General features: G+C 48.4%; 1 protein-coding gene across 1 annotated transcript; it reads right to left on the bottom strand.

Moving 5' to 3' along the window:
• Nucleotides 1-809: 809 nt before the first annotated feature.
• On the bottom strand, nt 810-5,509 carry tekt3 (tektin 3; the record flags this gene model as incomplete). The annotated part of the gene is made up of 7 exons (XM_084455909.1): nt 810-1,026; nt 1,543-1,697; nt 3,313-3,535; nt 3,669-3,812; nt 3,932-4,002; nt 4,089-4,172; nt 4,937-5,509. 7 exons carry the CDS (start codon nt 5,507-5,509, stop codon nt 810-812), a joined length of 1,467 nt encoding a protein of 488 aa, XP_084312035.1.
• Between the last annotated feature and the right edge of the window lie 13,560 nt (nt 5,510-19,069).

A 19,069-nucleotide genomic window follows, 5' to 3' on the forward strand; every position in this document is an offset into this window, starting at 1 on the left:
GTCTGGATAGTAGTAGTAGTAGTAGAAACTTTATTAAAGACAGCTCAGAGGTCCATATAAAGTTAGATAGTCATGTCTAGATATCATGTCTAGATGGTGGTCATGTGTAGGTGGTCATGTCCAGATGGTCATGTCTAGATGGTCATGTCTATAGTTGATCATGTCTAGATGGTGGTCATGTCTGGATAGTCATGTCTAGATGGTCATGTCTAGATATCGTGTCTAGATGGTGATCATGTGTAGGTGGTCATGTCCAGATGGTCATGTCTAGATGGTCATGTCTAAATGGTGCTCAAGTCTAGGTGGTGGTCATGTCTAGGTGGTGGTCATGTCTATATGGTGGACGTGTAGATGGTGGTCATGTCTAGATGGTCATGTCTAGATGGTGCTCAAGTCTAGGTGGTGGTCATGTCTATATGGTGGACGTGTAGATGGTGGTCATGTCTAGATGGTCGTGTCTAGGTGATGGTCATGTCTAAATGGTGCTCAAGTCTAGGTGGTGGTCATGTCTAGATGGTGGACATGTCTAGATGGTGGACATGTCTAGGTAGTGGTCATGTCTAGATGGTGGTCATTTAAAGATGGTCATGTCTAGATGGTCATGTCTAGGGAGTCATGTCTAGGTGGTCATGTCTAGATGGTGGTCATATCTAGATGGTGGTCATATCTAGATGGTGGTCATATCTAGATGGTGGTCTTGTCTAGGCGGTCATTTCTAGATGGTCATGTCTAGATGGTGGTCATGTCTAGGCGGTAATTTCTAGATGGTGGACATGTCTAGATGGTCGTGTCTAGATGATGGTCATGTCTCAGGTATAGCCCACCAGCCGTGGCGTGCTGGGGAAGCTCTTGCGCATGCTCATGCATTTCTCGTGATCCAGGAAGAGCGAGTTGGCCTTGATGGAGAGGTCGTGCTCCAGGGTTATCTTGGTCTTGACCAGTGTCTGCAGGGTGCTCTCAGCCTCCATCAGCCTCCCTTGCAGCTTGTGGATGGTGTCCTCAATCTCCCTGACCTCGCTCACCAGTCTGAACAGAGAGAGAGAGAGGGGGGAGAGAGAGAGAGAGAGAGAGAGAGAGATTAAGATCACATGGATAGAGAGGACAAAAATGAGTAGAAACTATCATTCTTGTGGCATATGGACCCATTCAATGGAACCTTTGGTCACTAGAGTAGCGTAAGTAAACTGGTCTATAAACTGTGGTATTATAGTTTTGAATATGGGTTAGGGTTATTCCATGAAATGGTCCATATAGAGCACAATGCGAAACCAAAGGAACGTCATTAGCCTGGCTCCAGTCCCTCAATCACACAGCCATTTGAAATGTTATTCAGGGTCTAGAAGTGCTAGAAGTGATCTCTCGGTTGGAATTCCAACCAGGCCAATCAGCATCCTTTGAATGTAATGTGAGTGTGAACGTCCATCTCGGAAAACGGCTGCAATGGGAACACTTTCAGACTGAATAATGAAGTGAAACGACATGGCAGTACAGTCTGAGTGTCAGGCTAGAACTGAATATCTCAGAGCGTGCTTTGTACTGTACCTGTGGTGGGGGTTGTCTCGGCAGAGCTCCACGTTGGGCCTGCGTGTCCTCTCCTCCAGCCGGGTCTGGGCCACCCTCAGGGGGTTCTCCTTGTCCCTCAGGGCCTTCTTCAGAGACTCGATCAGCATCTCTGTCTGGAAGATCTCTTGGAGGGTCTACTAGTGAAAACATGACATGAAGATGGACTGGCTTTGTCAACATTGAAAAGTCAATTAGGGTTTGAGTTTAAGAGGCTGAAAGACAATAAAGAATAAACAATAAACAATAAACAGGTCTTCTTGATTCACACACAGTCTGTAAATTGATAATATTAGCCACCATAGATACAGAGCCATCTGCAAAGCCACCTTTAAAAGTGATGCCAGTTTAAAAGTGTATAATACTACAAACAGAGCACTCTCTCTCCCAACACACTGGTAGTAAAGTAATTCCCATGCACTATTACAGACCACATGCCTCAGTAACAGTAACAGCTGCTGTCTCTGGATAAGCATATACAACAGCTGAGATGGATCCAGCCTGGGGCCTCTAATTAACCCTTAGAACAATGGAACTCTGTGTCCACCTCCCGCCTATGAGTGGACATTATGGCACAAGCATTGAAAGAGATATCTATTTTGGGCGCTTTCTATTAAATCTAGCCGTAAACATTGCATCAGTCCATCCCATTCCACAGATTTGTTCCCTTTGATGTGTCCTTAAGAGGCCGGAGGCGACTGTGTATGTCTGGACTTAGCTCTGACTAACCTCCACTGGTTTTTCACCTTTACCAATCCCATCAAGTCTGTGAGGAGAACGCGGGGATATGACTCAAGACTCAAAAGCATTCTCCTCAGAGACTTGATGGGATTAGAAGGGGACTGGTGTACATTTTGGAATGGAACCCATCCCAGGCTTTGTTGATTTTGCACGTGTTGCTCCCTAACACAATTATGGTGGCTGGGGCTGAATATAGCCTGTAGAGATGAAGGAGGCAATCCAAACACTCACATGCTCCCTCAGTACACGTCTCTATTACACACAAATCTAATGCAAATAAAAGAGGGTGAAAGGAGTTCTCTTTTCCTCTTTATTAAAGAGTAAAACTAATGTAATGGCCTCCTTAAAGCAACTATGAAGAGTTTTTGACTGGTTATAAATCAGTTTCATTTTAATACTGATGTACTACATTACCTACATTAGTAAATGCAGCCATCAGCAAGAAGATTGTTTCTATGCCTATAGATATTTGTTCGGCTGGTCGGGTCGTCCAGAAAGGATGAAACATTTTATCTCGTTGCTAGTCATCCTGACAAGTAGCATCTTTCTTTTGCTGGCTTCCAAAACGAATGCTGGTGGTACACGCTAGGCAAGGGATCTTTACGACAGGAAGCGATGGTGCTCATGGGAAATGCAATCTCCACAGGTGCCACTAAAATCAACACAAACTGAAAACTCATCGTTGCTGCTTTAAAGTAGTTTTCTTTTTGTAGCCCTCTGAATCTTATTGTAACAAATGAAACAGTACAGAATTCAAAGTACTTTTAGACCCCATGATCTGAGCAAATCAATCCACTTCAATGACCTGAGCAAACCAACCAGACAGCTGATGCACTGCTGTTAGACTGACGATTTTAGGACTGAGCGGACTCTTCCATGCTTGAACTTGTGTAGAAAATGACACATTCATATTGTATCAAGTTTAAGTAAATGAAAGACCATATTTAGGATTGGACTGAATGGAACTGAACAGATACAGCTTTCTACAACATGTAACTCCTAGATGGTGACCTTGGCCAGGTGTGTCTGAAGGCTGTTCTTGGCGTCAGCAGTTTCTGACATGCGGTTGGTGAAGGCTATGTTGACCGCGTTGAACTGGCTCCACATCTCGTTGGACGTGGTGTTCAGCAGGACCTCAATCTCGTCCCGGAGCTTGTGGGAGACCGCTCGCTCGCTCTGGGAGTGGAGAAGGTTGTCGTCTGTGAACTTGGACCACGAGTCGGGCAAGGAGAGTCTGACAAGCGAAAAGAATTACCGCATTGTAAATCACTTCATCAGGGAAACGTGTGTCAACAATGTATGAGCCATTTAAAAGCGTTCCGAGCTTAATCAGTCCCACAGGCATGTGTGTGGGAGACCAAACTCACGAGGGGTCCAGTCTCTCGATGCCTCTATAGTAGCTGATCCCCTCAGACGTGTTCCTGAGATGGTGGCATCTGTCGTCTATCCTCTGGGCGGTCACCTTATCACTGATGTCTCGCTCCAGCTCATGTTGGGCGGCTCGGTTTGACCTGAGCTCACACACACAGGGCGAAACTGTCGTTCTAATAAATGGAATACAGATTGCTGTGACGGCTATATGCGTCCATGCAGCGATCGATGCCGTGACGTTGCGACTGTTGAGACTCACGCTAGCTGAGCGACGGCTCTGTCCAGATGGCGCCTCATCCTCTCCTGGCACGACTTGATCACCTCCACTTCCTGGCGGAATGAAAACAAGAGTGTAACAGAAAAATGTCTTCCTTCATATTACTACGTCATGGTGCCGCAGTGGTGTCGATGCCCACCCTGATGAGATCTTTCTCCACGTCGTCGTGCACCAGGTCAATGGACATCCTCTTCTCTCGGTGGTACAAGCACTCCTGAGACACCTGTTGGGGGACAACAGTAATGCTATTTTAATTGGGAAAGGTACTGCACGATGGACAATTATTCATTCCAAAGAATGCGACTATCACTGCATTATCACCCCTCTAACTTTCAACTAACTCTAATGAATGGAACACCTTTATGTAATTTCAAAGGCAATGTTGTGATTGAGTGTGTGCACTGTAGCATATGGATTCAATTTCCAGGTGTCTATTACCTGTACAGGACCCTCAGAGAGCTACCTGATCTCAGCTGAGCTCTGTGTCACTACTCCAGCCAGATCAGGTTGACACTACTCTACGCCCCAATGCACTCTGGGTCAGAGTAGCCTGAGGACCAGCGATGCTTCTCTGTAGAAGGTTGGGACGCATTATACCTAATTAGTGAGAGAATAAAGTTCCCTCTGCTCTGATGAGGAGTGAGGGACCCATTTGGGGACAGCAGCTTCGCCACCACACCTAGGCCCCTTACTACAGTACCTACCGAAGTGTCACCACAGACACTCTGGCTCAGTCCTGAGAGGTGATCGGCATGGATGATGATAAGTGCACTGGAGCAACAGTGGGTTTGCAAAATGCGTGTGTGTTACAATATTCCACGTTTCAGTATGATAGAATTGACATTTGAGTAATTCAGCAGACTAAAATGTAAATGTGAATTATAGACATATATAAATAGTCATGTAGAAAATCAATTGAGCTTATGAGTTAACAAACACACACACACACCTACGCCGACACACAAATATGCACAGAAACCTCCTTACCTGCAGCGGCCCTTCGGTCTCCGCCAGGGCCCTCTCCAGCCTCCTCTTCACCTCCGTGAGCGCCGCGATCTCCGTCACCATGTTGTCGATCTCATGGTTCAGCTCCGACCTCCAGAAGACGATGTCGTTGAGGCGCTCCCCCAGGTTCTTGCTGGTGCTCTCCTGGGTGCGCCGGGTCAGCTGCTCCTTATCCTGCATCAGCCTGATGGTGTCCCTCCGCAGGCGCTCCGCGCTGTTCCGGGAAGACTCCGACTCCCGGTAGTTGCCCTGGTTGGACTTGTACCAGTCCTCGGGGGTGTAGCGTGAGGTCATGGCGGACCTGTTGGAGGGGTAGAACATGGTCTTGGCGCGGACCAGGTCCAGGTTGTCCCTTTGCAGGGAGGAGATGGAGGGGATGGCACTGCCCGCCCTGTGGTACGTGCTGGTCCTCCAGTGCTGGTTGGCGCTGGCGGCCATAGCCGGGGGCTGGTGGTAGCTGCGGTAGCTGGATGCCATGTTGGGGATGGCCGGGAGGAAGTGGCTGGTTTTGGGACGGGCGTATGTGGCCGTCAGGGTGGATCCCATCAGCTCCATGGCTCCCTCTTCTCACAGCTCCGGTCTCCTGAACATGTGCAGCAGATTGGTAAAAAGACTGAACTTATATAGTGCTTTTATCCAATGGCCTCTCGTTCAGACATTCACACATACAGCTGCAATACAAGGTGCTAGCCTGCTCATCAACATGTGGACAGCCAGGACTATGAGCCGGGATTCGAACCGCTGACCCTACGATCATTGGGCGACCCGCTCTACCTTCTGAGCCACAGCCGTCCAATCCTGATTGGAAGTGTGTCTGAACATGTGTGGCAGATTGGGAGTGTGTTTGAACATGTGTGGCAGATTGGAAGTGTGTGTGAGAGCAACTACTGTGTGTCATCTGTTCTCAGTAATATCACTCGTCCAGGCTAGAATTCCCAGACTAACATAATGGGTGCCTGTCTCCTATCATTAAATCATAATCAATAAATGTCAGGTCAAGTCAGACCATCAACAGTCATTTCTGAAGGCTTAGCCTACATTTTGTGCCTTCTACATTTCATGTATAGATTAAATATTGCTCCCATTGAATGTTATGATACCACACTATACAACATGTACTGTACCACACAATACACCATGAACCACACAATATAATGTATTGTCCATTTGCATGGACATTTCCATTTGTAACTGTGAATAGTTTTTGCTCCTAACAATGATAATACTTTGAAAGAAGTGAACACATTCGTAAAATACTTAATCCATTTCTCATTGGTTAACTTCACACCACAGGGGAAAAGTGTGAATACAGTGCATGCGCAATATATGTATATTCCTGTGAAAAAGAAAAGCATCCTAATTATATCACAACAATGAAACACTCACGCAGACAGAGAGAGCTCTCCCCTGACATCCAGCGCCTGTCAGTACACACACACACACTCACCTCTGCCTGGCAGCCACGCAGAAGCACTCACCTGCTAACCAGCTCAAGAACTTCCAAAGGAGAACTGCGCTACATTATTGATGGACACGTCTGCTAGCCACTCAGCATGTCCTGCCCCTGGAAGAAGCCAATGGTAGACAGTCTGGGAGGCGTTGCCACCAGTGAGCTGTCCAGAATGTCTGTTGACAGAGGCAGTTGCCATGGGTAACTGAAACTGAGCAGAGCTTTTTCTTTGGGGGCGCAAAGTTTCTGAGGTAAGGATGGAAAACCTGTGAAAAATAAATTCACTGGCTGCAGCGAGTCTATTCATTGTACATGGGAGAACACAATAATAGCATCTTCAACTGGACAACTTACAGTAATCACTCTCTATTCTGTGAGTAGCCTGAGAAACAGTACAGACAATTTAAGCAGCCTAAACCATCACATACCGTACAGTACATATTTGGTGGGTTTTGTTTGACTTTTCACTTCCTTTATTTAAGTTGAAAGTGTGTTTTGCCTACTGTAGGTCCATTCTGAATAGGTTCACTGCAGATGAACAGAAATGGTATTTCATGGTCACAGGCCTTTGCATACAGTAAATCATTCTCACGGAATCAGGCTTCCAGTCTGGACGACTCAATGACAGACTGTCCAGCAGTTGGGCTCTAATAGGCAGCGTCTAGCTGAGTCTGAATGCCCTCCAGCAGAACCATGTGTCTCAAACAGCTCTTGATCCATATCATTATGATGCAGAGGAAACTGACATTCAGTGTGTGTGTGTGTGTGTGTGTGTGTGTGTGCGTGTGTGGGTGCGTGTGTGGGTGCATTCTCTATGTGGACATAAATAAATTGTTAAAATGTGTTTTGGAATTTTGTGTGTTTGCATGATGTGTGGACGAAAGTGTGTGTGCGATGATTTATCTGAAGGTGTGGCCCATCTGGAATCAGCAGCTGGACGTCAGATTAAAATACTGGCCTTATAGGATGGACCTCCCTGGCCTTACAGCTGTGTAGATCGATACACCACTGGAGTAGCCTCCTAAACCACCAGCCAATCAAATTGTCTCTCAGGAACACCAGCAGGTCTGAGCCCACCGAGCGGATGGCCATTCAGGAATGCTACAGGGTATCGTATAACTTCAACCCCTACATCTGGGAGTCATATGCATGGGCCTCGTTTGAAAGAGCGATCTGCACTGCTACAGTATTACTGTACATTGCAGGACATGGTGAAATCTGCCCCCCCGTTCTGCTCTCCTAAGTCTGTAAGTCTGCCTGCCACTGAACACAGAGCTCTGCTGACACATGCCAGGGCTTCTGAGAGAAGCAAGCAGTGACTTGTCCCCAGTCACAGGGCCGTGGTGCCATGTCACCCCCCTCCGAGCCTCTGAGAGGGTCTAGCAATACTCCACATGGCATCCTGCTCAACACACATTCGGTTTGACAAAGAACACAGTTCTCCATGTAGGGTAGGCTTACCTTAGACAAAGAAAATATATTCCCAAATTCCCTAATAAATTCCCTATTAATATATGATACATTATATATTAAATAAAACATAAGGAATTCATATATTGCAGTATATTGGAAAATATAACCATTAGTTTCCTATATATGGAAATGAATTGTTTGATATATTACATTATATTTTCCAATACATGTACATCACAATACATTTTTGTTTCCTAAGGGTTACCTTAAGTGGTGATGCCAGTGTCCTTGTCAAGTCTAGAACACTTTGATATACTGTAGTCTATTAAGAACTTTAAAAACAACAACAACAAAAAAACAACATAGATTTCATTTTTGGCCAGAGCTTCCCACCAGAGGGACAGAAATCTGAGCTGAGCGTTTGGAGAAGGCCGGCTCAGATAGCTTCTTCTGTGAGATACCTACCCTGCCTGGTATGGGGTTACAGTCACCTGCTCAATCATTCATGCCACAGGAAGACTCCACAGTAGCCGGCGTAGCGCAGAATAATAATCTGTGTCGTGTTACTGCCATTGCAAATGGGGATCCCTTACACTAATCTGGGCAGGGGTTTGAATAGACAATGACAGGCCCTCCAAACCCCAGAGCTGGCTTTCTCTGGTTACCCTGGCGCAGGTAGGCAGGTGCGGAGATGTGTCAGCTTGGCACGACAAAAGCAAATCATTCCAGTTAGAAATGAATATGTCACCTCCGCAGTGGCCTGCCAGGGATGACTCCCTGAGGAAGGAACAGTCTGTGTGATGAGTCTATATCATCTCTTCCAGTCTACGAGGCACATGGTTGGAGATATGGACCGGGTCCTCCTGCCGGCGCCTCTCAGGTAGATAGTCCACGAGGAGCCGGTAGTTCTGAATGAGGTATAGGCCCGAGAAATGACTTCCTGTCAGCCCTCGACACACACAGGTACTTGTGTTACCTCGTGACGTAACAACGGTGTCTTTGTCGTCGCTGGCCACATTACCGGGGCTGTTTGTTCAGGAGGTAGTCCCGTAGGACTGGAGCCTACCCCCCCCACCGCCCCCCCCTCACCCATCAGCCCATTCTCAGGCCCCCCCCCCCCTGGATGACCGGGCCTCACGCTGGGCGGCTGTCAGACCGTATCGGCTGCCCGGCTCCTCATTGTTTTGTCTTCCATGGCGTGAGCATCTCACTGTTATTCTGCTGTGATTGGCTCCCCAGGGCCTGCTGCTTTCACTGGAATAACATGGCATTAGCTACAGCTTTTCCATGAGAGCACCAGGGGCTTCTCCTGCTCATGCTGCACTAATGACCTTTTAATGCTAGTGCCTATTGAAGCATATTACCTCCAGCCATTATGTTACCTCAGAGGGTGTGGTTTTTGAATGCCATTTCACTGTTAAATGTCATTTCATTACAGTATGCAGATGAGTGCTGAAAAGCATGTTAACTCCTAGTACCGTATGTCCTACAGCTACCGTTAACTACATGAACCACCTCAGGTTCAACTGCTTGCCCTGATTTACACTTATATAACTGATAAGACAAGAGTCCATATACTTTATGGCTGCTTTGCACCTGGCGAAGGCCTCGCCGGCCGAAACCCTGACCTGAGCATTTCCTGTACTCATTGAGCTCTAATAGTCCCTGACTTCAATCTGAACATAACATGAGACCTCTGCTGTCAAGATTCTCTCAAGCACACACAGGACAGGTGGCTGTTGGACAGTCCATCATACTTTAACAGAAGGACGTCTCTCTCCACAATGTTTTGAACAGGCACTACTGCACTAGTTGATCTAAACTGTAGCTTTTTGTGATAGCTGTCTGACAGGCTTTCACTTATGTCTTACCTTTTAACTACTAGTTTACTAGTGGATAAGGGGGCGGGGCTCACAGGAAGGGGCCGGGTGCTCATTGTCATAAACATGTAGGTTTGGATTTAGAATGGAATGACAAGCGATTGCTCCGCCCCCTGTGGCTTCGGCATCACTTAACATGGCTAGGTTGAGAAAGGCCACCCTGCATGCCTTCACTGCCTGACCTCAGGCTCTATAAATACGCCCCAGAAACACACGAACCCCCCCCCACCCCCATCCCCCCCAACTGGGGAACCTCCCCCGGGTAGTGTTCTGCACTAGAACACCTAGAACGGCGCCCCCCGCCACTCCTCCCAGAACCAGCATGCCTCAGAGCAGAACGTGAGTGAAACGTTATAGGGACCTATATATACGCCAGCCTTGCACTCTAATGAGAGGAGTTGTGAACCGTGGCGTAGTAGGAACATCTGAGGGAGCAAACAAGCTATCCCTCCACACACGGTGTTCTCATGCAGAGGGTCGGTCTAAACACTGAGCTGAATTAGATGCTGAGCAGATGAGGTCGTAGGAACCAGTAAAAATAAGGCCACGTTCTCGGGCTCAAAGTCAACAGTGCAGTGCAGCCACGTGACCGATTCCTCTCAAATATTAATATCACATTTGCATTCTTTTTGTATTCGCCTGGCTCAGGGCCAGAGAGCTGAGCTGGAATTACGAAAATAGAATCAGACAAGAAACTCAAATTTATGCAACAACAACCAGCACAATGATATGGGTGAAATTCAATCCAAGTGCGTTTCAGCCTGAATGTTTTGTTTGGCATTTTGAAACGCTGGTGGCCCAGCGAGAGAGACAGCGTTCTCAGATACCTGGGTGGGGCAGGTGTCCTACACACAGCCCTCTGGGAGATGGGATGTTCTCAATACCTGGGTGGGGCAGGTGTCCTAAACACAGCCCTCTGGGGGATGGGATGTTCTCAATACCTGGGTGGGGCAGGTGTCCTAAACACAGCCCTCTGGGGGATGGGATGTTCTCAGATACCTGGGTGGGGCAGGTGTCCTAAACACAGCCCTCTGGGGGATAGGATGTTCTCAATACCTGGGCGGGGCAGGTGTCCTACACACAGCCCTCTGGGGGATGGGATGTTCTCAATACCTTGGTGGGGCAGGTGTCCTACACACAGCCCTCTGGATGATGGGATGTTCTCAGATACCTGGGCGGGGCAGGTGTCCTACACACAGCCCTCTGGGAGATGGGATGTTCTCAGATACCTGGGCGGGGCAGGTGTCCTACACACAGCCCTCTGGGTGATGGGATGTTCTCAGATACCTGGGTGGGGCAGGTGTCCTACACACAGCCCTCTGGATGATGGGATGTTCTCAGATACCTGGGCGGGGCAGGTGTCCTACACACAGCCCTCTGGATGATGGGATGTTCTCAGATACCTGGGCGGGGCAGGTGTCCTACACACAGCCCTCTGGGAGATGGGATGTTCTCAATACCTGGGTGGGGCAGATGTCCTACACACAGCCCTCTGGGGGATGGGATGTTCTTATGATGCCAGGGTGAGGAGGCACTGGAAGCCTGAATGGATTTGTCTTATTTGGGCCGGAGTGAGACCTGATACAGGTCATTAGTATGAGGAGAGAGAGGGGGGGGGGGGGGGGGGAGAGAGAGAGAGAGAGAGGGGGGGGGGGAGAGGGAAAGAGAGAGAGAGAGAAAGAGAGAAAGAGAGAAAGAGAGAAAGAGAGAGGGAGAGAGAGAGAGAGAGAGAGAGAGAGAGGGGGGGAGAGGGAAAGAGAGAGAGAGGGAAAGAGAGAAAGAGAGAAAGAGAGAGAGAGAGAGAGAGAGAGAGAGAGAGAGAGAGAGAGAGACGACGGTACAGAAACGAAACGGAGAACTCTCAGATGACATTGCGCGGGGGGTGGATTTCAGGGTTGGGTCAGTGTGTGTGATAGTCAGTGTGTGTGATAGCCTCCCGGCCAGACTGCAGCAAATTCTCACTTGGATGATCATTGCAGTAACAGACACGCACACATACACGCACACACACTCACACACAGACCCATACACATACTTAACATTGACTTAACCTTCACTCTTCATGCCTACAGTAACATGTTATCAGATAAGAATAGACAAGGGAAGGCTGTCCGATTAGCCTAGCCGTCCAAATACCATTCAGATTAGACTAGCCAACTAAACACCATTAAGATTAGCCTAGCTGTCTAAACACCATTCAGATTAGCCTAGCCCTCTAAACACCATTCAGATTAGCCTAGCCCTCTAAACGCCATCCAGTGAAAACAGGTCTGTATGTTGCTTCTCCGGCAAGCATGTTTTCACAATCCTCTCTCTCTCTCTCTCTCTCTCTCTCTCTCTCTCTGTCTCACACACACACACACATACACATACATGCACACACACACATAGGCCTACACACACACACATAGGCCTACACACACACACACACACACACACACACACACACACACACACACACACACACACACACACACACACACACACACACTTACAATCACACACACACTTACAATCACACACACACACACACACGCACACACTGTCAGTGCCATTGTAGGCTTGTCAATCTGCTCTCATGAATAGTGTATGGGTGCCAGCCAGGCCCCACCTGGAGCATGAGAGAGGAAGTCAGCCGATTAATCTGCCATCATCCCTGAGAGACCCCCCACTAAGCGGATGACACGCCCTCCTGGGGGAATCACAGGAGCGCTCTGGGTTCAGCTGAGGCCATCTCCCCGAGACGCCGGTTTGCCGTAACAGTTTGTGCTGATGGAGGCAGAGTTCCTCCACAGTGTCTTGTAATATCAATAGAAGCACGTCACATGGTTGTCTGCAGCTCTACAGAAAGTAGCTCCTGCCCTCGTCACCATTCTGGCTCAGCAAGGTTCTGGGGACTGGGCAAATAGTTCAGGCTGGGGAATGTAGTAAGGTAGTGCAGTAAGGCCACTTTTTAAGCCGGATCTGACCCGGTGAGATGCGGTGAGATGGAATTCCCGGTGCGCCCAATGGTCACCCCGCCCCTGGTTGCATTCATACAGGATATCCTTTGAGACTGTACCTTGTTAACAGGTAGTTACATTTCTGTTAATGTGCTGTCCTCTTATGTAAACACTGTACCTACTGTCAGTTTATGTGCTGTACTAAGGAACTGTTACTTTGAGATGTTCACTCTTTGTAGCGACGATGCAGAACTGCCTTGACTGGAGAGGTGGGTGATGGTCTTGTGACCACCACTGCTGTGCGAGATCTGATCTGTTCTCCTGAAAAGCGTCTCTAGTTGGGTAGGCCTAATGTGCATGATGCACAAAAGATAAACATCTACTATAACCCCCAGCTACACTGGAACTTAAGACACAAAGCGCACAATCTGAAACCCATGTATCAACTCTGTAAACCAACTCTGCTGAACTACACACACGTTTCCTGCTTTACGCTCAGATTTAAATTCTAAACCACTCTTCAGTCAAAATGCTACACACACATTAATTATATTTTATCTTCCTGAATACAATCTCATTGTGTTCACACGGAACACACTGCCGTTAAAATGGCTACACTTACATTTCCAAGCCTTATGTGTCATTTACAATCAGAACTTACAATCGATGAAAGTTTGAAAACCTAACGCTCTATCTTTACCTTCAAACACAATCTCAAGAAACAATTTCTAAGCTCGTATCTGTTTTTGTAATGTCTATTTTCACCTTGAAATTCAATGCTAAGAAACCACTGTTAAGCTCATATTCATATTTGAAATGTCTATTCTCACCCTGAACCTCAACCTTAAATAACATCTGTTAAGCTCATAGTCATATTCGTACTTGAATTTGTAATGATTGTAATGAATCTTCACCCTTCAACCTCAAGAAATAACTGTCAAGCATATTTGTATTTGTAAAGTGATCTGGGATCACTATCTGTAGTATGGATGAGATGTATGTAATGTGCTATATGTAGGTAGGCCTCATCCCCTCTTTGGGTCTCTGTCATGGCCCCCTACCATAAGCTTTAACTAGCTTATTTGGGGACCAATTCACATACATATGCACTTCTCTTATTATTTCCAATGTCTGTGTATCATGTGTGTGTGTGTGTGAATAAAAACCAATCAAAAAAAAAAAAAAAAAGCTTTAGCAATACTGTAAAAGACCTCCTGGTTTGGAGAGCCATGGATGGCAATATTGAAGAGAGGAAGAGGAGTGAAAGAAGAGGAGAAGGAGGAGGAGGAGGAGGAGGAGGAGGAGGAAGGGTTCAGAGTTAGAGGATGAGAGTGTGGAGGTAGAGGATGAGTTGGAGGTAGAGGATGAGAAGAGTGTGGAGGTAGAGGGGGGGGGGGGGTTGATACAACGACTGTACCCACTTTATATGATGATATGATGACTAACCCACATTTCGTTGCTCTGATTGGTTGTAGGTCCATCCAATTGCGTCCAGAGGCATTTTGGTCTGCGGCCATTAGTAACGCCCCTTAGAAATTGAAAATAAACTCAGCAGCTCCAGACTTTTCACATTGTTGCGAATTGGGTCTGGTGAAGCCAGGCTACTCTCTTACCTCCACCGTCATACTCTCCCTGTAACTCAGTTTACTGGAATGCTTCTACCGCCCACATACTGCAGGGTGACAGCTCCTTCCTTCCCTGACCATAAGCTGCCTGACGGAGGTCCAGCTCCCTGTTCCCCTGAGCGTGAGTTAACCCATCGCCCACCCCACCACAGCAGATAGCCAGGAGGGGCTTCCAACGTAGGGATACAGGGTTTGGGAGGGGGGGGGGGGGTAGCTTTGTGGCCAGTGATGGTATGTGGGTGTGTGACACGTGTGTGTGTGATAGAGGGAGAGTGGACTGGCCAGCCAATCCCCCCCCCCCCCCATGCCCCCGCCCCAACTGCCAGTGTCCAGGGCTCCCATGCAGGCTCTCTGGGATGCAGGGCATGAATGCAGGGCTTTGTCCTGTCCAGCACAGGGTCATCACATTCCACTGGAGCCACTGTCTGGAGCACAGCAGAGGAGAGGAGAGGAGAGGAGAGGAGAGGAGAGGAGAGGAGAGGAGAGGAGAGGAGAGGAGAGGAGAGGAGAGGAGAGGAGAGGAGAGGAGAGGAGAGGAGAGGAGAGGAGAGGAGAGGAGAGGAGAGGAGATGAGATGAGAAGAAAAGAGAGGAGAGAACAGGATAGGAGAGGACAGGAGAGGAGAGGATAGTGGAGGAGAGGAGAGACGACAGGAGATAAGAGGAGGAGATGGGAGAGGAGGAGAGGGGAGAGGAGAAGAGGTAAGAAGAGAGAAGAAAACTCTCATCTTTAATTCAAGGGTCTTCATTGAGATGATCAGATGGGGAATTAAGCCCAGTGGTCAAATGTTGTGTCTGTGGGCTGCATAAACACCATCAACAGCATCAAACTAAAACCTCCTCAGCTGAGCTGCCTGATCTGACACAAGACAGCGCCCCCGCAGGCCAATGTGTGCAACTGTGTGGAGCGGAGGTAATGAAGCTTCTCCGTGTTTTAATCCCGGCCTGGGTCTCCGCCAGCTATGGAAGAAATGAGTCATGGGCCTGGCCAGCTCTGGTGGAGTGCTACACTGACACACAGACTGAGAGAGGTCTCTGTCTGCAGACTATCCACACAGTGGGATCCAAACCACTTAGACGCAGCAGTTCACTTCAATTTGCTTACTACAAGTATATTTATCTCACTAACTCATCTATTTTCTTCATTTCTGTCTAATGCACTGAGTTGTTTGTCGCAGAAACTTTTTTTTGTCTGTGTGATCAATAATTGAGTGTATTCAAAAGGCTTTGGTTCGATGCCTTTCCTTGTCAAATTATGTTTATCCTGTTGGGAGCCATCCAACACCTTAGATTGACTCAGTAGAAAATACCTCTGGGTGTGGTGAGCCTGTCTCAGACCTCCACCCAGGATTTGGCCCCCAAAATGCCATGTGAACACCCAGTACTGTATCATGAAGGCATGAGGGAAGTGAGTAATAATCCTGGAAACTCTACTGTTCCTACCCTGACTCACGGCCATGGAAGGCATGGTCAGTAGAATATCTCCTGCCCTCCTCACGGCCATGGAAGGCATGGTCAGTAGAATATCTCCAGGCTGTGTCATGAAGAGCCCCTGGGGTTCGTAACCAGGAACAGCTGATGTGTGAGCCACTAAAACAGGACGAAGAAAGACAGGAAGGAAACGGGGAAGTCTGTGTCTTTTTTCACACACTGTCTCTATTCCCTCTCTCTACCACTGCCCCCCCCCCCTCTCTACCACTGTCTCCCTCCCTCTCTACAAACTGTCTCCCCCCTTTCCTCCTCTCTCCTCCTCTCTCTACCACTGTCTTTCCCTCATTCTCTCTCTTCTCTCCTCCTCTCTCTACCACTCTCCCCCCTCTCTCTCCTCCACTCTCTACCACTGTATTTCCCTCCTTCTATCGCCTCTCTCCTCCTCTCTCTACCACTGTCTCCCCCCTCTCTCTCTCCTCTCTCTACCACTATCTCCCCCCTCTCTCCCCCCTCTCTCCTCCTCCCCTCCTCGTTTCACTGGCTCGTTAACTGTTCCATTTGTAGAGTTCCATCTGCATCTGCTCTATAGCTTCAGCCCATGTCCGTCCGCACAGTGAGCTGTCAGTCTGTCCAACCTGGTCTCACGCAGCAGACGTCAGAATTCAACGTTTGTCCATCGCCTCCAGGTTGGTCTGTCACAGTTACTTGGGACAACGCACGGCACCAGCGAGCCTCGGCACGGGCCTGGGCTAGCCGCTCGGCGTACAGATGGGTCCAGTCACTCCTCAAGAGTGTTGGAAAAGACCCCTCCACACACACACACACACACACACACACACACACACACACATACTGTACATATACATACACACACACACACGCACGTATGCACAAGTGGTGCCAAGACAGAATGGACCTGGGTTAGCGGTTAGCGCTGTGCCATGCTGGATTAGCGGTTAGCGCTGTGCCATGCTGGGTTAGCGGTTAGCGTTGTCATGTGGCTCTCTGTATGGAGTGTGGTGTCCCTGCACCCCTTGAGCTTTCCCAGTGGCCACCTCTGCTCTGCCAGGCTGTGGTGGGTCTGCTTAGGACACAGGACAGAGGAAGGTCTGAGGGGTGAATCAGTGCCCTCATCTCGGTCGGATAGGATTGTCTCCTGTTAAATTAGGAGTGGACAGCCCGGAGACAGGAAAGCTGACCCAAACACGCACACACGCATACACACACACACACGCACGCACGCGCACGCACGCACGCACACACACACACACACACACACATACAGACGCACACGCACACACACACACACACACACACACGATCACAGCTGCATGGTTTATGCACCTCTTTGCTGCCAAAGGTCATAGTGCATCATACTGTACATGTTATGAGATACGTTCTCAGTTAGGCTTGGAGGACACACCCTGCAACTCAACCCTGCTGTCACCCAGCGCCTCTAGTGGTGCGGAGCATGTAGGCCTAGCGGTTAAATGTTGTTTTTACAGTATTTGACTATTCCAGAGTTCTATGGTTTGAGATTGTCGATTTCCTCCATTGAGGTTGAATCAGAATGGAAGATCTGCCCTCAAACTCACCCTTGTGATTAAGTGGAAAAAGCCTGAGTTGGTCTTGTGAAGCCGCCAACAGAAACCCGTACTTTCCACCCTAGTGGTCGTTGTCCTGCATCAGAACAAAGGGACTTAATTGTCTGAGTCTGCTTTGTTAAGAAATGCACTCCCCTCCCAACATTCCTCTGCCACAGCTCACCCAAACAAAAGCCCAAGGCAGGAGCAGATACAGTAGGCTACCATTCTTAAGGCGGGAATACAGTATTCTAAAGCCTGGCTTTTGTTTCGCCGGCATTTTGTGACCCCTGCGCCCACCATTTCTCTGTCCGAAATGCCACTGGCCTCTGGATGGGGGTGCTCCTCACAAGCTTTCAGATTGTTCTCCGGCACCCAAAATCTTGGACACGAGTAGAATGGGACTATTCTTTCGTCGAAGAAGGAAGGCAAGAGATGCGTTGGGACCAGGCCATCTGTCTAGCTGCAAAACCCAAAACCCCCCACCTCAATGGAAGAGTGGGACGGTCGGCCATTTTGTGAAATCATTTTAATGACTTTCCCTCCTTTTTTGGGGCCGTAATGGATGTTGTAGGATGCGCTGAGTGGAATGGTGGGAGGCTCTCTGGTATCCACCGCAGGTGCCAGGATATAGGGCGGAGCTATGTGGCAAAGAAGGCCACTTCGCCCCTTATTTGGGCATTCAATGGATACCCTGGAGATGACTCGTGATGTCAATGACTGAGCTGAATTCTCAACACCAACCCAACCTGCAATTCACCCTTCCTAACCCCACCAAATCCCCAACCCTATTAAGAGTCTTATTATAGTCCATTCTAAATCTAAAGATGAGGTTAAGGTTGAAGGTTATATTTAGAGTGTTTCTTTAGACGTTCTTGGGGCCATATGTGAGACATGTCTAGCCTGGTAAACCAGGCTCATTGCAATTTTTATTTTATTTTTACGTTACATGTTACGTTACAAGTCTGGACTTCCAGCCGCCCAAAACAATTTGAGCTTTCCCAGAAAATGGGGCACCAATCAGGAGACTTTTAACTGCTGTTCTGCCCCCAGTCCCTGATTGGTTCCCGTAGATGACGGGAAATACAACAGGAGTCCGCTATTAGAATGAAGCAGCGAGCGGTAACGTTAACATTAGAAGAATAAACACAGCCATTAGTGCAGTTATTGCAGAAATAGACTCACAAATAAAGAAGAGACAATAATTAAAGAAGAACAAGATCGAGTATGCAGTAGCAGCGTTTCTCAGAGGAAAATATGTTTTTGCCTTTCTTCCGACTGGATTTGGCAAACGTTTGATGTATGTTTCGTTACGCTGATGAGCTGAAGGAGTTTGTCTGTCAAGGCAAGTACTCCCACCAACTCAAATCGTTCTGGGCAGCTTGAATTCCAGAGTGAAAACGTCTTAGTAGCTTCCATATCAGGGCCCCAGGCTGGTCTTACTGGTCCTAGGCTGTTCTTACTGGTCCTAGGCTGGTCTTACTGGTCTCCATGGCAGGGCCTCAGGCTGGTCTTACTGGTCTCCATGGCAGGGCCTCAGGCTGGTCTTACTGGTCCTAGGCTGTTCTTACTGGTCCTAGGCTGGTCTTACTGGTCTCCATGGCAGGGCCTCAGGCTGGTCTTACTGGTCTCCATGGCAGGGCCTCAGGCTGGTCTTACTGGTCTCCATGGCAGGGCCTCAGGCTGGTCTTACTGGTCTCCATGGCAGGGCCTCAGGCTGGTCTTACTGGTCTCCATGGCAGGGCCTCAGGCTGGTCTTACTGGTCTCCATGGCAGGGCCTCAGGCTGGTCT

Source organism: Borostomias antarcticus, assembly GCF_949987555.1.
Source record: "Borostomias antarcticus genome assembly, chromosome: 22".
Lineage (NCBI taxonomy): Eukaryota > Metazoa > Chordata > Actinopteri > Stomiiformes > Stomiidae > Borostomias > Borostomias antarcticus.